The following is a 25,255-nucleotide window of genomic DNA, read 5'->3' on the forward strand; positions in this document are numbered from 1 at the left end:
GTATCGCGCATTTTCTGACGTCTAACACCGCGAGCAATCTTGTCCCTAGAAAATTAATTATCATTTTACTTCGAAAACACTAATTTTAGGAATAATTGTCACTCTTAAGTGAAACACCCTGTATATGTTTGCGTGTGCCTGTGCGCTGCGTTCGCACTCACGCGGGTCTGGGAATGTTTCACTGCCCGGTGCACTTGTACCTATACACTTGTGCACGCATTTTTTCGAAACACGCAACCTTTATTTCCGTTTATATTTTTCGGGGTACGGTTCTTATTTTTCATTTTTCAAACGCATAGACACCCGGCTTCCTCGTAATTTGAAGCTATGCCAATCAGTATACCGAAGGCGTCAACTTCCCACTTTGGCGGAGCTTCGGCGTGCTGTGACAAAACGCTGAAGGCGCTCCCTCTGTCTCTCTTCTGTCATGTTGCTACTATAGCCAATGAAAAAAGAAAAATTTACGCTTAAAGTATCGGCTCTTTATTCCCCGATCATCTTGTGGGCGCCGCAATTTTGATGCTTACTACAGCGCGGAAGCAATATTTGGCGATGGTATACGATTAAAAAAAGCGAGTTGGCTGGGCTTTTTAGGTATACGATGTCAGGCAACAGAAGAGATATCGTTTCGCTCCATCGCTGTAGTCTGTCTTAACGTTCCCGAAGTACGGACTTTGAAGTTCCATATAGACCGTCCGCTGCGCGCGCTGAGAAGAGATGCCGCAGTGTGTCGGCGGTCCGCCGCTCGGCGTCCCAGTGGGCCGTTCCCGATTAAAAACGAGTTTTCCGAGTCTAACAAAAAGAACGGGCGACAGCTAGCCGTCCTAGTTTTCCGTACGGGAGGCACTCGCACGGGGACACGCATAAAACAACGTCGTCGCTGGAACTTCCGACAGGACGGAAGTGAGTTTGTCATGGTCGGTTTCACTTATGTAAGACATAGCGCCGCCTTTCTTCCTGTTCCGCGACGTCGTGACGAGTCTATAAATAACTTTTCTTTTCTTTTTAAATAAAGCGAAGGGCATACTCTTTTATGTGTTGTCTTCATGTGGCGTTGTAAATTTACTGCAGTGGGTCGCCAGTAGCAATTCTAAAAGGTTGGGAAACGTATTTTTGCGGTGCTCGTGTTACTGTGCATGTTTGTAAACAAGCTCGCTACCGCTCACTATTGGTGGACTCCTGCGTCCTTTCAGTTTTCCTCGCTTTTGTTTTTGTTTCGCTTTCTTTTTTCTCTCTTAGATTCATGCTTAATTAATACAATTAAAATGTTTCCGAAGGAAAACATCTTTTACGATGCAAGACCAAATACTTCAGGCCGGGGCAGCCACCCCGAGAGAAATTTCCCAGATTGAGGTAGTTAGTATTCAGGTCTTTGTGGGAATAAGGGAAATATCTAGTTTGAGGGAAATTTCGGGCGCCGTTTATGTCTGTAAATTAATAGGCCCATTATGATTGTTGTTTTCGAGATAACATTGAATTCTTGTGGCTTTGGCTACATTTGGGTTATTGAATAACCGAAATGTAGCCAAAGCCACAAGAATTCAACGTTAACTCGAAAACAGCAATCATAATTGTCGCACAGCAAACCGCCAAACGGATGGAGGGAATAACCGTTATTCCCTCCATCCGTTTGGCGGTTTGCTGTGCGACCTAGTGCCACTAAATAACTTATGCTTCAGAGTAACGACACTTACCCATCTTGCGTTTTAAAATCATGGTTGCCAGTTATCTCAAGCTTTATGTGAAATCACAGACAACGCTTTTTCGCTTTCCACAAATGTTTAAACAGTTCGCGACAGAGGAAATAAATATTGCGTGGTCTTCCTAACACCGAATTATAATGCTCAGGAAGTCGCACTTCTGAAATATGAAGATCGGCAGTTGCGTCTGCTCTGCACAAACACCAAGATGGTGGCGCCCGCAGCAGTATCAGGGAACAGAGTGCCGATACTCTAAGCGTAGCTTATTTAGTGGCTCTAGCGCGACCATCGGCAACACTGAGGAGAACTCGATCACCTTTTTTTTTGGCAAAATCAGTGTTCATCGCCGCCGTGAAAACTTTGAAGGAAGGGACCAGTCAACTCGAAGCTACTAAGGGTGCCCCTGTGCCTACATAAAAAAAAAGAAAAAAAAAACATGCTTAAATACAAAAAAAAAAAAAATACTGCGATGTCTGGAGATTCAGTCTGCATGTTCAAGATACAGACTTGCCATGACTAATCATATTTCGTGAAGTACCGTGCACGAAATGGTGTCCACTATGTGTCGTGTTCCATGTGTTCGAGAACTCTAGCTTGTGTTACGGCTTTTGTTTTGGATTGACTATTATAGAAAGCGCCAAAGGAGTTATTAAAGCCGTACCATGTTCTCATAACGTCCATAACATCTAAGACGAAGATAGGGTTTCATTCGTCAGTTTGGCTTGCCCGGTAACACTTCCCCTCACCAAATTTGCTTTGACCACTCTTTTGGCCCAATAAACTCATTTTTGGAAAACGCACGCGAGGCGTAAAGGCTAGATAATATATCTCTCATTGTAAAAATGAGGGTGATATGATATTTAGTATCATATAAATATTTGGGCAAGGGAGGTAAATTACGGCAGAAATAGGGAAACTTCAGGTGTCCGCAAGGGAAATTCTATCTCTATCTCTCCGTGTTGGCAGCCCTACTTCGGGCCTTGCGGTAGTAGTAGAGCGTAGAATAATAATAGTAATAATAGTAGTAGTAGTAGTAGTAGTACTAGTAGCAGTACAGTGTAGAAGGATATAACAAAGAATGCTACTACTAGAACTAAATAAATGTACTACTTGAAGTTGTGAATTTATTTCATTCATCAGTATATTGTGACACGGACCGCTCTGCTATAAACTACAAAGCCCTTTGTTCTGCTTGAATCGGCTCCCACCGAAAGCGGCAAATGCTGTCACGTTGGATATCAGCATTTGCTCGCTTGTCAAAGTTTTCTCGTAATCTCGCTTTTTTTTTTCTTTTTTACTTTATATAATGCGCGCCTATGTGAATTCCCTTTTTTTTTTTTTTCTTTTAGTTTGACCGTTTTGGTTTCAAAACAATGGAAGAAGAGTTCGAGGTACGCGCGGCGCTCTTGGGTTGAAACGTGGGGTTGGGCGCGCACGTGCCCTTTGAAACTACGTTCCTTGAATGGGTATTTCGTGCACACGAAGCATATATCTGAGAGCTAGGTCTTCGTGACCGTGCCTCTGACGGCACGGAGCGCGACGTCTAATGTATGCTATACGTTGTACAGATAAATCGGCATATTTGTCAAAAAAAGAAAGAAAGAGCTAGCGCTCAATAAAAAACACCCAGCAAGCGCCCGTGAGTTCACGAACCGACAACTCTTTGTCGTCCTGAAGCCGTATACGGTACGGGCGCCATTCCGTTCACCGCTCGCGTGTGTTTGCGCGCTCCAAAAGCGAGGTGCGACGAGCTCGTGTTCGTGTACGCACGTCATCCTCGCTATACTGAGAGCAGTCTTCCGGCACGCGGCGCTTGCCGCCACCTGTTACGCACCGGTAGACTCAACCTTGCGATGGACCACAGCGGATGCTACAAGCCATTTCACCCAATCCGGTGCCGTGGGAGTCTCACGTGACCTTCGGTAGACATACAGCGGCGCGCGGAGCGCGCATGGGAGGGGGGTGGTCGTATCATCCGCCGTGATCCATCTCACGGTGAAGCAGAGTGTTGCCTCCCAGCTGATCGACGCTGTTGGGCGAGGAGAACGGAATATAAAGTGATTTTTTCTCCCCCCATTCTCTCCGATCTAATAGGCTTTCGCCGCCCTTTCCCTCTCCGAGTTCGTGTTTGTACACACCGCCCCACCGGTTTCTTACGTTGTCGGCTTCTCCGCTCGACGTTGCAGGAGAAAGAAACCGGTCAGTTGTGTCTTGGGCGACCGGTCGCGGTGGTGCAGCATTGGCTTTCCCTAGTAGTAGATCCGTATGGTTCTCCGTGTGGCTTTCAGCGCCGCGCGTCCGTGATCGCCTGGTGTGGGTGCTGTAGATGCGCGTTTTTTTTTTTTTTCTTCTTTTTGTTATTGTTTTTGTGTCGCTCGAGTGCGCCTGCTGTGTCGTTCGAGGGGTGTCTCCCCGCTGGTGATTGTGGTACACGAAGATAAGAGCGGCGACCATGCTGTGGCGTAGCAACAAGGGATTTTACGTCGTGAACCGACAGGTGAGGTATACGCCGCTGATGGCTTACACTTTGTTGGTCAAACTATGTGTCATCGCCAGAGGTCCGGGAAAGTATATTTTTTCCCCCCTTAAGTTTTCATACGCAGTCATCAGTACGAGCTGCGAGTATAGCAACTTATCGTCAAGAACAGCAGTCTTCTAGATGGCAAATGGTGCGATAATTAAGATTTAGAAGACAGTTTTTGAAGGCTTGATATCTCATCCGGGAAGCGCGTTTCAAGGCATCGTTCGAAGTGGTCCGAGAGAGATGTCCCGACTCCGATATATCTCTACGGAAACGCAATCTGTTAAAAACCCTCGCCTTCCCCACCCCTCCCTCGCCCTCCTCACCATCCCCCTCCCCTCTTCCGCAACCTCAAGCTGCTTGGTATGAAATAAACATGTCGATTTGCGCGAGGAAACGATCCGTGATGCCTCGAAGAAAACTCTAGTTTGTCTGAAAGTTTTAAACGCTCGGGAAATCGAACGCCTTAACATTGTGATTTTCCGTTTCGTTTCTTCCATCTGTATCTACAATAGTTTACACCGTAATTTAAGATTATTACGAACGTTACATAGTATAATTAGAGTAGTCTCTCTATGATGTTACCTTCGCGTAATACCATATATATTTTGATGAACTGTAGTTTCTGGACCATGCACATGCTTAAAGAGTTCGAACTTGATGCGGCGAGGATTATCTGTACAAGTGGGACTATGCGAGGTTGTTTTTTTCTTTTTTTCCAGGATTGTTTATTGGGACGAGGCGTCATTGATTTGTGAATGGGTGGATGGATAGATGGATATTAATGGCTATACCTTTTCTAACGGGCGATAGCTTGCGCCACCTAGCCTAAGTCTGACAGGTTATTTTAATGATGCTTTTGATACGGCTACCTACTTCCAAGTGCTTAAAACTGCGCCCTGGCCGCATCTGAACGCAAGGAGGGGCGCGCTGATCGGATGGCAACATAGAGAACGCCCAGGTAACTCGCGATGATGAGGCAGCCAAGCGGGCACCGCCATCAGTAGAAATAGAGGGCAAACGAAAGCACGCGGATGCATTTTGGGTGGGTAATCAATCGCACGAGGGGCGCAAAGGGCAGACGCAGCTCGCATGCCGTATTGACGATTTTCGTAACGTGTTTTTAAAGCTCTTTTCGCGGCTTAGTGTTTTGACTGCTAGGCGCTGCTATATATCTGATTCGGCTGAGAAGGCTGGAGAGCGATTATGTCATTACAGCTTTCTGTTCTAGCCGCTAAGTGCCGTCCATTTTGCTGGAGTCGCCAATGCAGAGAGCAAATCGTCTGCTGCATGCACAAGAGTTGCGCTGACGTCAAAAAGAAGCCGAGCTGTTATTGGTTCTGGTTGAAAGGATAGTGCGAAGACCACAATGCTAGATGCCTTAAGGTCTATTCACTATTACAATCTTTTTTTTTTTTTTTTTCAAGCAGCCATTTAGAATTTGTCGTTTTGACATCATGGCAACCGATGTGCAAGAAGCAGACGGACTTGCACTAATGATTCAAAGTGTGCTGCGCATGATAATATTTTGCTTTTGAACTACGCACCAGATGCGCAATATTCACCGTTTGCGGACTATCTAAAAACAAAAAAAAAATCATGAAAAAGAAAAAAACGTTTTTTTGTATGCACGTGGGGCTAATTTTAGTCCGAAAAATTTGATAAAATATAATTCCAAAGCACTGTTGCGTATTATACGGCGGATTATATGGTTTCCGGGAAACTTGGAAAAAAGTCGCCGTGAAAACCTTATGTCGTCCTTAAAAATTATAAATTTGGAATATGCCCTGTCGAAATCAATTGTCAAGAAAGGTTGAGGCGCGTGGGCGATTATACTTGATACCATTTATCTCAAGTGTGTAACATTTTGACGTTTTATTTATGCTAATGCTTCTTGGCCTGGAATCTAGGACAGTGTAGTGTGGGGGTGAGTGGGAGCCGGTAGGCTGTTTGGCACAGCAGTCCTTGTTTTCTTCGTACCTCCGAGCCTTGTAGCCAATTAATTCTTATTTCTTTTTTTTTTTTTTCGCGCTTATGACCTTGGTGCCTACTGCTCTTGCGTCGAACGAATCGCACATCTGACTAATGCTCGCGCGTGGCTAGGCGTAATGGGGAGTTTGAGGCGTCTGTTTACGCGTGACAGAGGAAAACAAAGCAAGGAACTAATGTTTGATTGATCGTACTGCAGTGTCTGCGGTATGCGTTAATAAACTTCCTGGGCGAGGCCTTTCGAAATGTTGTTAGCGATCCGTCTTACCCAGGTATACCTGTAAGGTTGGCAACAAATTTCGGCTGTAGCTGAACAACCCGCAGCGTAAATTAGTACGGTGAACCACCCATGAAACGTTAAGCTTTTGGAGGGCGCCTTTGAAGCGGAACAAATAACTATAGTAATACCGGGAAGGCGTTCGCATGTAGGGCGTTTCAGTTTACTTCTACCAAGACGTATAAAAAGTCGCATGTCCTAGTAAACAAGTCAAGTCATTTTTAGCGATGTATCAAACTGGGTAATTAACACACATCAATTTGATAACGTTTTAAATACAAATTTGTTCGCAAAAACTTCAGTACACAAGTTGAAGACCATGTTGAGGAACACATCCATTTGTGAAGTTTCTGTCAAGGTAGCCTTAGTGTGTCTGATTTTTTGGAGCTTTCAATGAAGCTTAAAAATCTCGCGAGGTGTGTGTATATTTATATATATCTATCTTTACGTGTATACCCTTTAGCAGACTGCTGTTTTAACCACCTTATTTACGTGGGATCTTTTTAAATGTCGCGTGATTTTCTTAAAGCTTGGAAGTATTTAACACACGAACACTACCTTGATGACGGCCCACGATGGGATGTTTGGCAACATGCTCTACAACTTTAATAGTGGAGGTTATGCGCACAAGTAAGTATTTCAAAACTCAGCCAATTATTTTTGGGTTAATTAGTCAGATTGGCACACTGCAACAAATGTCTTAACTTGCTCAACATGACTGTGAAAAATACTGCAGTTGTTCAACGCGCGTGACGGGCACCATATGTTTTTTTTTATGTCTTGGCACAAGTTAGTTGAAACACCCTGTATACCTACTGTTTTTGTAAAAGTATTATTCAGTAATTTCTAGGAGTACTTTCAAATTTGGATTATGGTCTTGAAATTTCCTCCCTGAGAATGCATATCCTGAGATGTTGAGATCAGATTAGTCGATGACGGGCTTTTCATCCGTGGGGTCGCAGGGATGAATGTTTGGGACGCATTGTCCTTTAGGAGAGACAGACATGTGGACATAAAACACAATCTTGTATCCTGCAAAAAAATTTTAAAAAATCAGTTTTTGAAGGGTGTTTTGACGCTCCAAGAGCTCTTTCGTGAAGGACGGTTTTGCTTAAGCATGAATTACCGCCCCCTGGCGCACTAGAAAGACAACTGGGCGATGAAGAGCCCTTTCGCATAAAAAAAGGGATTCAAGAGAACCCCTTATGGGTTTTTTCCCAAAAAAAGAATTTTTAGAAGCCCCTAATATTTCATGTACGACCAATTTTTTTTTCGGAGTGTGGTTTTAATGATTACACACGATGTTGACAAGCTTCAAGACTAAACCAGTTTTTATAAAGCAATAACGTAAAGGAAAAATTTACGAAACACCAGACGGTTTCGTATTTTGACACAATTTATATTATATTACAGTATTTTACATACGGAAAAAGAAACAGTCCATAGTTACGGATGTTTAGTACAAAACAAATTCGAATGATGATCTCTGCAACAACCCGATGCCAACAACCGTGAAGCCCACTTCAGAAAACACAGAAAAAATATTACACTGCTCTGAGCGTAAAGAGCGCGACACTGTGAGCGCGAACATGTGATCGCCAGTTTTCTGTATTTTTCTCTTAGAACCGAAAGGTTGTCATCAAAGAAATTATTGTTATAGAAAGAGCTCATTTAGGGCTCTAATATAAGGGGTAAAATTGTGTGCCCACTCATACTCTTTCCCAATAAAATGTGAAAAGGCGCCTATGTCCTGTTCGCGCAAAGAGTGTCGCGCTGCGTACATATGTGCGTGCTGCGAGCGTTGCGTTCCAGATTACCTTAGCGTGATTACCGAAAGCAACTATATTTGTTACCTCTGTCTCCGTGTTTCGACGGATGTCGCTAGCGATCATCAGCGTCCTTTACTCTGAAAGGTCCTCTGCGTCTACTTTTAGTAAAGCACCGAAGAGAGCCAAGCACTACAATCTACGCAGGTAATTTTGTTAACGAAGGGGCTGAACATATATTTAGACCTAAAAAAAAAAGCCCTCTGCGCCTTACCACTGAGCATCATGTTATCACGTAAGATGTCCCGTTGCGTCACAGTGCTGACTGTGTCGTAAGGTCTAAGCATATTTTCAGCCTAGCCATTCAGTGAGCTCTCCTCGTAAAGTGCAACGATTCGCTTTCGTAATTGCTTTGCAGTGCAATAAACGCACTAGCTTTTTTTCTTTCCTTTTATAATAGCGACTTTTTACCGTTTATAAAAGCTGGAATTTAGACGGTACCGGTCGCAAATGGCGATCCTTCATTCGGCAGGCTACTTGCCCGAAAGCAAGGCTAACCATTGAACCCTCCGCTCAAAAAAAAAAAGAAAAAAAAAGAAGTAAAAAAAAAAAGAGACATTTTTAACACGTGTTGACGTCCTCTCAGTATTGGCCAAACGTTTATTTTTCCTGAGGGCCGCATTTCCTAAACAACGCGGCGCCGGACGTGCCTGAGGCCCACCTCGTTTGATCTCAAGATGGACCGCGGCGTATGCAACGAGCCATCGGAGTCTATTCAACAGTAGTGACTCGTGACCTTCGGGAAGGACGCAGTTAGCTACGCGTTGGATGAGTATTGTCACGTGATGCGATCGCAGCGCTGGATTGGCCGAGTTGCACCCGTAACGTCCGCGGCGGTCCATGGTAAGAGAACACAGAGTGTTGAGGAATACCCCGAGAGTTTGCGCCCCAGAGCAACTCAGCGAGCCAAGTCAAATAACCCGCGTGTGTGTGTGTTTTCACAAGCCTCGTGTTTTGATCCGCGGCTCGCTTTCGACCGCGCGGTCTCCTTGAACTCGCGTGAGAATCGGTTGTTTTAGCCGATGCGTCGTTTCGGATTTGGCATTCAGTATGTGTGCTTTTCTATTGGATTTGGATTTAATTTGAAATAGTGTAACGGATTTGAATTCACTTTGGATTTCGTACTAAATTTGGATTTAAATTTGATGCTATATTAAATTCAGATTCACTTTAGGCGTTGTATTAGATTCCTATTAAATTTAAATTGAGTTCAGATGTGTTGGATGTTGATTTCGATTCGGATTCGTTTTGCACTTGTCTGTTGTACTGGATTTGAATTCTGCTCGGACTTTGTATCGAATTTCGATTTGTCTGAATTCGGTATGGTGATTAGCTAGTAAATTCATTCCAACGTTGTCCAGCGCGCGAATGCCGTAGCTGCCTATGCTCTCGGGCTCGCAATCTTGTGGAGGCACTCGGGAGAGTTCTCCTATGAACCGCTTTTCCCCCTCCGCTAAGCCCTCCGGAACGAAGAAGCCGCTACTGCGCCCGCACGCCGATGGCCTTGACTGTAGAGTTCCGGCTATCGTAGCGGTTTGCAGAGAACGTTGCGGGACGGCGAAAACCATCTCCGAAAAAATCCCTACTGACCATGCTCGAAACCGAACAGGTACAACGCGGAAGGCATCTGCAACTAGGGCCGATATTCAAACCTTCGAGCCGTTGTCACAATGCGAATACGTCGTACGAAAGACAGTCTTACAGTCTAGGACGTGTTTTTTCCACGTACGACGGCCCTCCCAGACTAATCTTACACAAACTGTCTGCCGACTTGTTTAAAACATGAAGCAAACATGCTCCGCACATGGTTGAAGCGTGCCTGCAGCTAGTTATGCCGTCGTGTCCGCGCACAACACCGTGTCTCTTGTATGATGTACGCGTACGACGAGCGGTGTGATGGCAACTTTATACACTGTTTTCTTGCTTATGAATGCACAGATCAGCGCTCCACTGATATGTGCGACCGCTCAGATCGCTTGCATTCGTCATTGTTTTTTTTTTTTTTTTTTTTTTTGTAGAAAAACAGAAAAAAAAAAAACAACCACGAGGATCTTTTTTTTTTTCGGTGTTCTATGTTCCGCGTAAACTTGGACATTCAGCAGCAGGACATTCAGCAGGGGGTGTAGTCGCCTGCGCCTAGTATGGTTACGCCTGACGAAACGTAAAAATGTCTATCGTTGGAACTCACCCCTCGTTTACTCTTTAATACTTTTCCGATATTTTTTTTTTTTTTTTTTTTGAGAAAGGTTTTGTGCGGTGATTTAGGCAGCTTTTTAGGTGGCGTCCTGTGGCCTCCGCTGTACTTGGGAAATTAAATCGGTGCAGAGCAATTCGAAAAAGAAACAAGAAACAGACTATCGCGACAACGTTTTTCGTTTTTCGGTCCAGCTGATTTGCAAAGTTGGAAAGCATTTTGTGTGGGTGTTGTGTCGAGTTCAGAAGCGAAATGAAAGAAGCCTGTTAGAGACGGCAAATATTGGCAAGTTTATGAACGTTAGACGCGTCATCTCGAATAAAAACACTGAGTTCCTTCAAACGGAGCGTGGAGAACGGTGTTCTTCTTGTTTCCCTGACGCAGGAGTTGGAAAAAAATTGAGAATCCCGGTGGTAGCGGTTCTATCACCCGTCAGCGGTCGCAGCATTAAGAACAACGACAGCAATATAATGTGTGGGGATCACACGACCTCGAAGGGCCAGGACATGGGCTTGCGGGGGCCAAAGGGAGAAACAGACGAGGATGGCAAGTGGTAGGTATCGGGCGACGGGCTCGAGAATGGTCTTCTACGGAACGGCAAAAGGTCAAGGCGCTTCCTCCAGATTCTCAGACTGTGAGATGGTAAAGCCCTTCGTACCTATAGCTTTGTGTGATCTCCTACCAAACGATCGAAGCGGACCCTGGTCGGGTGTTGGTGAAAGTGGGCACCCAGAAATATATCGAAGACGTCGACACTTTGCTCTTTTCTATCACGCAAAGTGTCTCCGGTGAGAAGGAGTCTACCGATAAAAGAAAAAAACGAGTTCACGGAGCTCGTTTATTTCTTACGGGTTAAGCCTCGCGTGATACGGGTTGGCAGGTGTCAGAACTGCTTGCATTTAACCAGCGCCCCACATTTTCTATCGATCGTGGGATTGCGTTATACCTCATATTTTTAGCTTTCTCTGGAAGTTCCTCGTATTTTCTTACGAACTTCTCAGGTGTCGTGGCAACAAAGTAGAAGAAAGAGAAAAAGAAAAGACGGAGCTTGGGAGACCCCGCCTCTTCTGTGCAGCGCTATGAAAGGCACAGGCATTTGAGCTTAAAGGCCTGTTCACACATGCAGCGGAGCGCTTCAAGCATAGCGCTAACCTCGCGCTAAGCGCGTGCTGACGGCAGCGTTCACCAGCTTTGTATCGCACCGTCAAAACTGTTGCTCATGGCAGACGATAAGTAGCTGACGGCACGTGAGGAGCGCTACATCAGCGCTTCGCTGCATGTAAGAACCGGCCTTTACTTTGCCAAACGTTTAGTAGTTTGCTCAAGAACTCCCTAAAGGGGAGCCCCCGCGAGAGCCTCGCGCTCCCAATTGCTTCTTATGCCCATCGTTGGTAAATGTTATGCCTCCATAATATTTTTATGTTGTTTTTATTAATAAAAAGTTAATAAATACAAAAATAGAAGAAAAAACATTAATTCTCGGAACTGTCGTAGTGTTTTATCGCATCGGGCGAGTCGATGTACCGCCCGAATTCAACGCAAACCTCCAGCGTACGTATTTTTCCCTCATTATTTATAAAATTACTTTTCGTTATCATACGAAGCAGTTTATGTTCATGCATATATATCGACAAAAAAAAGGTCATAGCAGGTTCTAGACTTTAGAAGTAAGCTCTTCTCCGCATTGTTTTGCCGTTACTTCAGATTCTCTGCAGTTTTCTTTTTTTTTTTTTTTTGTATTTCATTTTTAAGGTTTCTTTTTTTTTTTTTTGCATAAGTCGGGGGGGCGGGGAGGGGGGGGGGGTCGCCGCAACGTACGATGCATGAGACGGAGTGCTCATAAAGTAAAAATTTAAAATATCACGCACGAAAAATGGAAAACAGGCAGCTGGTTTATTAAATAGGCACGGTCGGGACAGCGTGGTATACGTGAAGATAAACCTCCTCCTGAGGCACGAACGGGTCAATGATTTTCAATTTTTGTTGTTTGTATTTTTGCGTGGATTTTGTTTACTTTTTACCTATCCCATTTTATATTTGAGCGACTGGCTGGCGTGCGGGGTTTTCGATGGACTACGCCAACGGGCGCGTGGGGAATACTGTCCTTTCTGGGTCAACGGAAGCGTGACCTGATCGTCTTCGGCTAGCCCGGTCGGTTCGTGGTCGTGCTCAGCATGCAGCAATCCTTGCCTGATGAGTCTAATTACGCCTGTGTTTGTCGATGCGGGATTTAAGAAGGTATATACGTGTATATTGCACGAGTGTCGGACTCACACGCAGCCCAGAACTACCGGGTCTGTGAGAGAAAATGGAACCCGGTTTTTTATGTCTGCATAGATAAACCAGACGCGTAAGCTGAAAGCTGAAACTCCGTGAGAATACGATGCTGTAGTGGTGGTGATACAATGCCAATGTATGGAAACTTGACCTTACCGGGATCGAACAAAACAACAACAGGAAGGCGGAATGTCTCTATGAGCCGACGCCCACCCAATCGAATAATTTGTCGAACCAAAAAAATGACATTGTGAGCGCCTGAGTCACTTAATTTCGTCAAAAGCTTCTCGGTAACGAAGAGAGAACACTAGTGTCTTTCTGGCAGGCGCTCACAACGCCATTTCTTGTTTTGACGGCTTAGGTGGACGTCTCCAGTAACAAATATGTAGAAAACGTATTATTACGGTAGGCAAACATATTTACATTTATTTATCTATTTATACCACATCCCCGATTCGAAATATTGTAGGAATGACGAAGGTGGTACAGACGTACAAACGAATAACGCGGACCTAAATAATAAATAACAATGCCCTTTGTAAGTACAGGGTAGTGCCGTGTTCTACGCTTATGGTCAAGAGGTCCAACGAGTCAGAAGGTCCAACGAGTCAAGAGGTCCAATAGGCACGTGACAGGCGAGTCAAGAGGTCCAACGAGTCAAAAGGTCCAATTCGAGTCAAGAGGTCCAACGCGTCAAGAGGCCCAACGAGTCAAAAGGTCCAATTTGTGTCAAGAGGTCCAACGCGTCAAGAGGTCCATCGCGAACTTCATATCTGTGTTCCAGTCTCTCTGTTCTAGGACTTATTCATACCATTTCTGCGGAAGTGTCTCTCATATTCCCGAGATATAAAATACAAATGTACCTCAGCATCTCGCATTTAGCCTTTCCTTTCATGTACCTCAGTATATGTAAACGCAAATACTTCCTTGGGTAACTTTGTCCAGTACCGGGTTTTATATGTTTTATTAAAAATATGATGCACTACTATTTTATGCTTTAGTTTTTATTCACTGAGTTCGCCGATTCACTAAAGAGGTAAATAACACAACATGGGAAGAAGCTCAAATATCACTGAAGGGCGTCTTTAAACGAGCCCAAATTATGCCATTTGGCGTCCAATAGAGTGTTGCTAATGAATGTGAGCATTGTCTCCTTGAAACATTATGACCGGTGCAAGCTATAGCGGGTTAATTTGGGCCGTTGGCTCACTTAAAGGCAGGGAGCAGCCACAAATACTTATGCTAGCGATTTTTAACTCCTTTACTGCTTTATTTTTGAGAATGCTGTGAAATAAACCATGAAACTGAACGTTTCATGATTAAGCATTCTTGACACGAATTACCTAACACTTGTTTGTCGATATCATTTACTTTTAGTTGAAATTACGCGATGTGTTAGTCGGTTGGAATTGTAAGATGGTGGGTTACTTGCTCAACCATTTTTAGAAAATTGGGTCATAGAGATTGAAGTCGATTGAAGAACAGTTCGTGTCGGAAAGCAGGTCGATCTCTGAAGCCGATAAATCTCTACTGTGCCCGGTGCTAGGCCATGGAGAATGGAAAAATGACTAACTTTACATGCCATGCTGCGCCAGGGCAAACTGTCTCTTCGAGCTCTTTGAAGACCAAGCACTTCAAAATATCAAGGAAGCTATTTTGACAAAACGTGAACAAATTTAAACAATTATCACAACTTTTGAAAATGATGTCACAGAAATAAAAAAAAAAAAAAAAGAACTACGTTCAGTTATCCTGACGTTAAACGCCGTAGTAGTGCTTTAGTGTGATGGTAGACGTGGAAATAGCAAATAACTATGGACATATCCTTTGTATGTGACGAAAGATGTGTTCAAAATAGTTTTACGATTATTTCGAACCCGGATGTCGAAGTAGTCACTTCCTAAAAAAAATGCATCTCAAATCTCGATATTCGCGGGGGAGAGCAACACGGGAGATGCAGATTTACGACTTTGTGGTCAGGGGTAGAAGAGAGAAGGCACACAGGTCCCCAACAAACGAATGTTGCTATAAGCTTGACAGTTTATAACTGTCAAGAGATCCAACGAGTCAAAAGATCCAACGAGTCAAAAGGTCCAATAATGGATCTTTTCACTCGTTGGATCTTTTGACTCGCCAGACACGAGTCAAAAGATCCAATGTGGGTCAAGAGGTCCAACGAGCCAAGAGATCCAACGAGTCAAAAGATCCACGGCGAGTCAAGAGGTCCAACGAGTCAAAAGGTCCAGCGAGTCAGAAGGTCCAATAATGGATCTTTTGACGCGTTGGATCTCTTGACTCGGCAGACACGAGTCAAGAGATCAATTGTGAGTCAATAGCCCCAATTACTCGAGAACTGCCGCTTCATATTGAAAAGGGGGCACGGAAAGCCCCTCACCACTCCTCCCCTCGTCGCGGGGAGGCGTTGTACAATAAAAATCAGTAAACGATTTTTGACAAAGTGCATTAGTTTTTGTTAAAAAAAAAAGAAATGTTCAACAGATTTAAGTTTGACGCACCACTCAACTACGCACCGTTTTCCGGTTTGCGGCCGGAGAACCGACTCGAGGGGGACACCCGGAGACATTCAGTTTCGTGTAGCTGGCTATGGGAAGTGGGGAGGGAGCGCTTTTCTTCAACTCGGGCAGATGGCGCCACTAAAACTTTGCGTAATAAAATTCAAGAATATCGGGTTTTTGATGCGTGTGTTCACGTTTTCACGACAACATAAAAAAGAAAAAAATTAGCCTCAAATCGAGTAGATAGTTACTGAGCTTGCTAACTCAGTACACTTTGAACTAGTTCACGTCCCGCCCGTACTTGGCCGGCACAAGTGGCTGCAGGACGGAAAATAGTCCCCTTTCCTCTTCGCAATTTCTCCGGACACTCGCAACATTTTAAGAGCTCCGGGCATGTTTTTTATTTTTTTTTCTTTTGCTAAGGTAAGCCAAACGAAAGTGGCACGCACCAGATTCTTTGACCATTAAAATCATTTCATCATGAAACGTTATCGGGTTGGAACGTTCATGACCTTGCCGGTTCGTACTGGTCCCAGCCTGGCTCAAGTATACTCGCACAGACCGCCACTGATACAGAAACTTCTTTGTCGTGGTGAAATTGCGAAGATCAAAGGGGACTATTTCTTTCAGACTTGCCTTTGCAAAGCTGGATGACGTGATTGTGGGGTCGAAATAACCAGGCTGATGACAGTTGAGCGCGGCTAATGCATGGATTGGACACGAGAACTACGTGTGAGCTCGTAACAATCTATGCCTCGGCGGACACTCGGGTAGTGGCTCGTGTCCAACCACTGCAGTGATGAAAATAGCCCAACTCTAACAAAGCCTGGAGCTCAGCACGAGTTCTCTACTTTGTCCAGCCCAGCACGTGGGTATGATTAACGTTGAAGGTATAGGATACGCACCAGGCCACGTGGCCACTTGTTCTAGCTCCGAATTGAGGGGGTGAACAATGTTCATATTACTCGAATTTCATTGGCGACTGTCATTGCCTAGAAAGAACAACTAAGGCAAGTTTATTTAGTTATTAATGTTAGGCAGTGATTCTAAGTAGTATTTAGCAAAAGTAGAAAAATCGCTTCAAGGCTTTAGGATGCGCCATAGGTGGCCACTTCGAAGAAAGGAACTCCCGATAATTCACAGGCTCTTTTCGTGCAGGTAAGATATCGAACTTGGCCATTGGGAAGGCAATATGACAAAAAATAATTTAAAATTATGATTCAAAATATATATTTTTTTAAAGGCGGGTCGAAATTATGGTAAACTTTTCCTTTCTAATAAACTTTCAGGTTCGATATAAGATAAATCGAAATTTAAATTAGCATTTGATAAACGGTTGCTGTAATGGATCATGGAATGCAAGGTTCCAAATATGTCGCGAAAATCTGGAAGGTATAGTGTTGCTTTTTTTTTCCTCGGCTTTATCACGTGCGAATAAAATAATTCAGTTTGCATGCACGGACAGAATGGACTAGGTGCCGTTCATTAAAAAAAGAAGTAATATATGATTTCCGTGTTTATGCAAACCAATATATATATATTGGTTATATATATATATATATATATATATATATATATATATATATATATATATATATATATATATATATATATATATATATATATATATATATATATACGTGCAATTGCGATACATCGAAAGACGAATAAAAGTGTGCATGGTTTTTCATCAATGCTACTCAACCTGGACACGAGCCAGTGAAGCGTGTTCATGCACTGCATGACAAGAGCTACCAGGGTCTTTCTCCAACTCTAAAATGCCTCGAAACAAAGATCTTCAAGGCGTCGCGCGGAGCAAGATGGCCCTTGACGCTCTCGGCTTCTAGCATAGGCTTCGGTCCATCCTTAGGTGAAACGGAGTATAGCCTGGGGTCTTTAGGTGCACCACGCAGTAGTGGTTACACAAACGCACTCCCTGCTGATTCTCCGTACAGCGTGGTGCCAGCCATCAGTCATGCTGCACCGGCCGGCAATATACTGTGACATGTTGACCCTTTGGATGACTGCCAAACATTACGCTGATAAAATGATCCACACAACCCTTCCTCCCAGTTGAGCTCATGCTGCGTATAGACCAATGTGCTGTTTTCATACAAGCCCTCACGATGCGTGGGAAAAGGCGCAAATTCCGCACGAGGCGTGGGCACTGCACGTGTGCAGGGAGCGCGTTAAGTAGACCGCCTGCGCGTGCGCAATGTCGATAGCAGCACCACCGCAGGGGCGGGACGTCAGCACCGCGTGTTGGTCTATACGTGCCTCGTCATTCAGTCACCGATTCACTATTCGTTGATTTCTAAATTCGAGAAACAACCTGCGTCTCCCGCGACCATGCAGCTTGCACAACTCTCCGGAAATCCCTGCGGTAGTTAAGCATACCGCACGAGGAGATGGCGTTGGTCACCAGCCGATTGAAATGGAAAACGTACAACGCCGTGACACAGCCAGCCATTCAAGATCCCAAAACCTCTCGTCCACAAGGCCACTGTATCCTCTTCTCTCATCTCGCTCTTTCTTGTTGCTTTGTTATGAGTAGCGGGATCCCATCCCGCTGCAGTGCAGTGACCATCACGCCCCTCGTTGTTACCCGAAAGCCGTCTTTCATCGTAGTTTTGCTTTTCTTTCTTTTCTTGCAAATCTTCTAAGTCGTCCCCCCCCCCTTTCTCGGTGATCGGGCATGGAGTCAAGAGGTCCAACGAGTCAAAAGGTCCAATAATGAATCTTCCGACTCGTTGGATCTTTTGACTCGCCAAACACGAGTCAAGAGATCCAATGTGCGTCAAAAGGTCCAACGAGTCAAGAGATCCAACGAGTCAAAAGATCCACGACGAGTCAAGAGGTCCAACGAGTCAGAAGGTCCAACGAGCCAGAAGGTCCAATAATGGATCTTTTGACGCGTTGGATCTTTTGACTCGTTGGACCTCTTGACTCGAAATCCCCCATTAATAGCAATATCATTATAAACAGAGAAGATAAAATTAAGACTCGATGGACCTCTTGACGCGCTGGACCTTTTGACGCGTTGGACCTCTTGACTCGATGGACCTCTTGACGCGTTGGACCTCTTGACACAAATTGGACCTTTTGACTCGTTGGACCTCTTGACGCGTTGGACCTCTTGACTAGAATTGGACCTTTTGACTCGTTGGACCTCTTGACTCGGCTGTCACGTGGCTATTGGACCTCTTGACTCGTTGGACCTTTTGACTCGTTGGACCTCTTGACCATAAGCGACCGCCAAGGGGCCTGCCTATCTATCAGAAAGATAGTGCTTCGATTATTTATTTATCTAATTAGTCTTGAGAAAAAAACGCTCGGAAAAGTAAAAATAAATTAATGGTTCTGATTAAGAATATGTTGGACGTCATCCAAAATAACGGCTGACGCCGTCCCCTGCACCGCTAAATCAATTAATTTTAAACGAAATGCCCCCCCCCCCCCCCCCCCCCCCCCCGAATGTTCTTTCTTTTTTTTGGATAAAATTAACTACGCATTTCCGAATGCTTATTTTCCCTTTAAAGGTAGCGCCGGAGATCCGAGCCACTTTACAATATTTCAGCACCCACCATTATCTTTTTCTAAAGTTATAAGTGACTTCCTGAAAATTTTAATTAGAAATTTGCGGCCGACGAAGCTCTGGAATACAACATGAAGCTTTAAAACCGAAAACAGGCAAAAATTGGCCTCATTTTCTCATTGAAATATTCAGAAAACCTCTTATAACTTTTGAATAAGATATCGGTTAGTGCCGCAACTTCGGCATCTTGTTCGGACCTGTAGCGCTATGCATTTGGGCGGAAAATGAGCGTTCGGCGATGCGTAGTTTCTTTTAACAACTAAAAAAAAAAAAAAGAAAACCTCTAAATTTTGTATTTTTTTAGACGTTTTGTGTTTGGATCAAGCGGAAAGCCGCCTAATGGTGAGCAAAAACTCTCGCTTGGGCTGGTGGGCGGAAGGCTGGCGGAGCGAAAATGCGAATGACGAGGGACGGAAAGGCCTCGCGAGCTCATCGAAGTCAGAAACGTCAAAGACCCGGAAAAAACTAATCACGGGCTCCAACTGTTTTCAAAAATGGCCTGATTTAGGGGTTTCTGACGATACCCAGTAAGGTTCTAATCGAAATTGTGTTTACTTTTATTACTAAAATGGTTATTTACCAGACTAGTGTAAGACTCAATTATTTTAAACGCTGAATTAATAGTTTCCTTCACAGTGACGAATCTGGTACTACTATTATTTCTGTGCGATCTTCAAGCACCCGGATTAAGCATTTTGTTGAAACCATATAGAGGGAAAGAGGGGGAAGGACTTACGTGGGATTTTAGTGTAACCAATATTATTTGTTTCACTTATGCAAAATTTTTGATTTGATATGTAAGTTTATTTTTAAAGTCATGTAAATCTGACGAAGAATAAAAAATAAATACTGTCTGGGTATAGTTTTCGTGTAAAGAGCACTTAATTTTGACTTGTGGGAAGTTGGTTACGCTCCATATATGTATAAATCAAACTATACACCGACACGCGGGCTTGACGTCACGGAGCTGCGGCGGCGCTGCGATCGCGCCGGAGCCGGGGGGTGTGGGCAAAAGCGCGCACGTTTCGCATGGGCGTCATAGCATTTCAGCATGCCGCGAAGCTGTGTTAGCGTTAATTGCACCGAAATGTACAAGAAAAGCAGCGGAGTGAGTTTCCACAAGTTCCCGGCAGACTCTGAAACGCATAGAAGGTGGATAATATCCGTGGATCGAAAAGAATGGTCGCCTCGCGCGAACGACCGTTTGTGCGGCAAACACTTTCTTGGAGGCAAGTGCGGCTTCCATTTCAATCTCCGTCCCGAGGCTTGCATATGTGCAGGGAAACCGTTGTCTGATCGAGACCACCCGGATTTTGTTCCCACGGTGTTCGCGCACAACGCACCCGGGCACCCCCCAAGCGCTCGTCGGAGGCTCGCTACGCCCGTGCTACCGAGCAGAAGGGGATCGACGACAGAACGGCAGTGTTGTAGGCGTTACCAAAAAAAAAGTAACGAAATACGTTACTCGCTACTTGCAAATAAAAGGTACGCGTTACTGAGCCACGTTATCTAAAAATAAAAGGACGCGTTGCCGCTACCGATAAAAAGTAAGGCACGTTACTTCTGCGTTACTTTTTTAAAATTATGATTTAACACATTTTACGGTTTTGACGATACAGGTCATATATCAAGAAACATTAGGTTCATGCAGAAACTGAACATAATTACTTTAGCTCTTTTCACGGTTTCACGTAAATACTTACGAGAAAAAACGCAAAGAAAAACATGGCTTGACGCCTAAAACACGGAAACAATTGAAGTGTAATTTCATTAAGACTTGGGAAGTACTAACGACTAACGTAACTACGTTACTTGAAATAGTAACATAAGTACGTTACCCGTTACTGTGCCGAAAACGTAACGGATAGGTTACTACGTTACTGAAAAAAGTAACGCGTTCCTAGTAACGCCGTTACTTGTAACCTGTTACCGTCAAGACTGCAGAACGGACAAACCTTTATTGGTTGTAATGCCTTGTGGTCAAGAGGGTATGAAAAATATCATGCCTTGACTTGAAGACGCTCTGTGTATTTAATCAATTAATGAATACACACACTTCCGCAGACCCACAGTCTGCTGATCCCACCGGCAGTGCGGAAACCGACTCGATGTAATCGTAGACCTCGGGAGACTTGTACGCCTGCACCGTGTCGGCCGTGAACTGGCTTGGCGAAAAAAACTGAATAAACGACGACCTGAGCCGTTGACTTCCGTGGCAGCAACTTTACGTCGGAAGTCCAGCAGGCCTTGTTTACGGCGTACGAATCCTCGTAGGCAACGCCGTCCACGCACAGTTTGTTTCGATACCGCTACCGTTCAGGCTCGGGCAACGAGCTCAAATAGTCGGGCATAGCATACGACTTACGTTATGAGGAAATACGACGCACAAATAAAGATACAAGCGTCCCTACAACGTCAACAACGAGCGCACGCCATAGAGCGCAATGGCGAAAACACGGACAGCCGGGCTGCTTTTGCCCACATAGCTACCGCGCATGCGCGGCCTTCCGGCCGTGTTGGTAAACAGAGCCGCTCCGCGTGTCGGTCTATAAAAATTTGTCAAAGCTCTAGAGCAGCCCCACGCACTAGCTGCTAAGTTTGTATGTAAAGGATTGCGTGTGTATGTAAGAGAGCTGTGGCCAAATAAAAATCAATCAAATAAAGAAGCAGAAGAAAAAAGAGCCGGTGTGCGCAAAGGTATTTACCGCGACGGCATGAGGACGTAGTTATCAAAAATGCTGTCTTTACTTCGCGCCTGCACCAGGAAAACACTTTCTTAAAAAGCCACGCGTTTGAGAAAAAGAACAAGGAGTTTAGTGTGAAATCCTGCCTTCCGTAGACGCATCCCGAAACTCTTTCAAGAGGGAGCGCGTGTGTGACCGAATATTCCTCGTTCACATGTCGTGTCTGCGCAAGGTTTCTGTGCGTATTTCGTGCATGTCAAAGTTTTAACAAAAAGAACCTCGCAGAATTTCTTTTTTTTTTTTAATTCCCTTATTATTTTTCTTATTTTTATTATTATTTGTTAATTTCCGCAGTATAGGACTTTTTGTGCCAAGTTCACCTTTTTTCGAAACTCGTTCAAAGTGTATGTTTGTATAGAACGAGCACCCGGTCCACGCTGCTAATGGCACAGCTAGCACCCAGAACTTTAAATTTAGCCACTTGGCCACGGTTAAGGGGGCAGGTTGAAAGGGGGGTCGTCCTGCATCGCGGCGACCTCGTACTATGATTTATTTCAGTCAGTGCCCGCTTGGCTTGCTGCCGTCGCGCAGCCGCGAGGACGGCCGGTCTACAATATCCGAATGCGGGTTATTGCGTAAATCACAGTTTCGTCCGTTTCCAATCCGCTTTGAGTCACAACTTGCTGTTTGAACTCGCATGTGCGCGTTGGACGGCTTGCGTTCTGTTTTCTGACGTGCGTGTGTTCGTGTGTGCGTGCGTGTGTACGTTTCATCCTGTATCAGTGAAGGCTCTGGGCGACTCGAAATAAACCAGCTGTCGAATGGGTTCCCGGTCGTGCGCTCACGTGACTGCCTTTATTTGTGGCTGTCAAGGCGCCGGTGATAAGTTTTTTGTTTTGTTTTATGGATCTTGCTCTCAAGGTTATTTAATGACAGTGTTGCCCAAGACCATAGCTCGCGGTTTGACGTAGGTAAAAAATAAAAACCAAAATATATGCGTCCAGTTTCCCCGGGGCTAATTAGATGAGCATTTCGTTAAACGCTCGTAGGACGCGACCTTGGCTATGATGATAATAGTCGCCTGTCAATATCGGGATGTAGCAACTGGCCGCTGTTTTGTGCCCTGGCGAATATATATTACCAGCAAGGATTTTTTGTTGCTTAAGAGGATGATACTTAAATCTTACTGCTCTCATATTGACTACATTGCCACCAAGACAGATGTTTAGATTGCTGTGAATTTCGGAGCAGTTCATTATTCTAAGGCCGCCCGTGGTGTCTCAGCAGTATAATTGGCGCAATGTAGCCTTCGTGTCAATTGTGACATTAAACCTTAAGCATCTTCATCATCAGTATAATAAGGCCCGTGAGCATCTTGATGCAGTTATCCAAACCATTTAATTGAATATTGATATTTACCATATTTTAACAATATGCTCCGCCACACTTTGCTCGATCACTCTCAGTGAATTTAAATGGATCCTGAACTAGCGGTTTGGAACCGTAGAATTTATAATTGAACGTAGTAAAACAGTCAAGACAAAACTCTTTGTTAAGAGGACAATCATCCTAGCGAGAATACGTGTCATAACAGTTGAAATCAGTTTATTTCTTGAAGTTGTGAAAGGAAACGTAAAAAGAGAGCGAGTGCATCTCTGTAGTACGAGTTCTTTGCTGGTGGTCGAGTGTCAATCACGAGTCAACTGGAGTTTTTTTTTTTAAGTCTTTGTCAGGCCGACTTGCGTTCAGTTATGTTCGGTCTTAGGATCACCTAGATGACGCACATTGTTGTATCTCACCTGATATTTCTAACAAAAACACACACACACATAATTAGCACATTTTGGGCAGGGATTCAAAGCAAAGACAACGTCAATATAATAAAGCTATGTCCCTTACTCAAACAACCTTTCAAGCAATCAAATAGTCGGTGTGTATTCCATGAAAAAACATAAGAAAAACGCACACACACAGACAGGCCTGCCAAAGCCAAATTGGTATTGAGTGACAGCGCCTGGCAGTAAGCGAAATTAACGCAGAGAAAGGCACTTGATATAAAAATGTATAAAAGGAAGAAAAGAAACATAAGAAATAACCAGAATATAGTCATATTTCTAACCTTTTTTTATTAGGGCATTATCGAGCCTGCATATATGTGCTTCGTACTTAATTATGTACACAGGAAGGTAGTTTGTTCAAGAACGCGGAAACATTGCAATTTCAAAGTGTTTTACCAAATCTTGACGAATATAAAGGTGTTTGATAGCGCAGTTTTGGTAGAAGACAACAGGAAGAAATGTGTGAAAACTTAAAACCGTTAGCCCGAAAATGCCTAATAACAAAAGTGCCCTTCTATTGTGATTTAAAACGAGATAAATGCAATGTTTTAAACACGTCAGTAATCCTTCGCTGGGTGTAAATTATAAGGAATATTACATAAAAAAAAATCTCAAAATTGAATTAACTGTAATCTGCCAGCGGACAGCACAGTGACCTCACACGGTAAAACCGTCCCGCAGTATACTACTTCTATTTTCCTTTTCGTATGAGCGATATTTTTCTAAATATTTACTATATAATAACTTTGTTAAACGTCCATAATATCTTTGTATAAACGCCATACCAGTCTTTCTCGAATTTTTTTTCCAGTTTGTTAAATTTTCGTGCCCAGTGAGTGCCCTTTGATTAGCAGTCACTTTGGTCTGCAAACACATAAAGAGCCACGTGAACGAATAGCACGCGAGCACAGAATCGCGGGGGCGCTAGTACATGAGAGTGCCATCGGTACTTGGAAACCTTTCATCGCTCTATGGTGCGTCTATGACCGCCGCTTTGTAGTGATTTTATTTGACGTAGGTTGGTTGCGTGCGTCATAGAAACGCCGTTGATTCGAGGTGTAAGTGCCGGTTGGAGCAAGAATAAACCAAGGCGCCAACCACAAGAAGAATAAAAAAAAAAAAAAGGAAGACGCAGAGAGGTCCTTGAAGATCGTGGATGAAAGGCGCCGGTAGCGAGCGGAACGACCGTGCTATTATGCTACCAACGTCCTCCAGAATCGCGGTTGCGTTGAGACCGTTGCTGAGAACGCGAAGCTGTAATGACCGTATGGAGATTTCCTATCTTTGGCACACATATAATACATCAAGGTCCCCCATCAATGTGTCCCACCGTGGTTTGGCCACGGCGTAGCCGGAAGAGCTAGAGGGCAGCTTGGAGCACGCTGAGCGAAATTTCGCGCCGCAGAACTTAGGGACCCCCTTCCCGTATCGATCTGAACGAGCATTGTATTGCGGCGACGGCGTGCGGTCCTGTATCACCACTGCGGTTTGCGCGTTGAAGACTCCAGGCTAGCAGTGGTAGTGAACTGGTTATAGTTTTCATCCACTGTAGAGATATCAGACGCCCACCAGGCCCCTCTAAACGCACGCACGCACGGACGCACGCACGTACGGACGCACGCACGCACGCACGCACGCACGCACGCACGCACGCACGCACGCACGCACGCACGCACGCACGCACGCACGCACGCAACAGAACTGTTTTACTGCCTGAAGGGAGCGGTTACGGCAGCATTGGGAGGCGCAGCGTCACTCCTTTCTTTCGTGGTTTTGCACCCCGAGATATTAGAGAGTTTTAGTAGATCGTGTTTTCAGGCCACGCTATTTGTAGCGGG

General features: G+C 44.5%; 1 protein-coding gene across 2 annotated transcripts in view; it reads left to right on the plus strand.

Annotated features, from left to right (window-relative positions):
- Positions 1-25,255, plus strand: part of LOC8043730 (rap guanine nucleotide exchange factor 4) — a 308,461-nt gene that overhangs the window by 105,841 nt on the left and 177,365 nt on the right. The window contains exon 1 of one of the 2 annotated variants that reach the window (XM_042294110.1): positions 3,858-4,197. The exons of the other annotated variant lie outside the window; for it this stretch is intronic. Within the exon in view, the coding sequence (XP_042150044.1) occupies positions 4,153-4,197 (45 nt within the window). The 5' untranslated portion in view covers positions 3,858-4,152. Of the gene's footprint in view, positions 1-3,857; positions 4,198-25,255 lie in introns of those variants that run through there. 2 annotated transcript variants of the gene reach the window in all.

Source organism: Ixodes scapularis, unplaced genomic scaffold (assembly GCF_016920785.2).
Source record: "Ixodes scapularis isolate PalLabHiFi unplaced genomic scaffold, ASM1692078v2 PGA_scaffold5__190_contigs__length_132052651, whole genome shotgun sequence".
NCBI lineage: Eukaryota > Metazoa > Arthropoda > Arachnida > Ixodida > Ixodidae > Ixodes > Ixodes scapularis.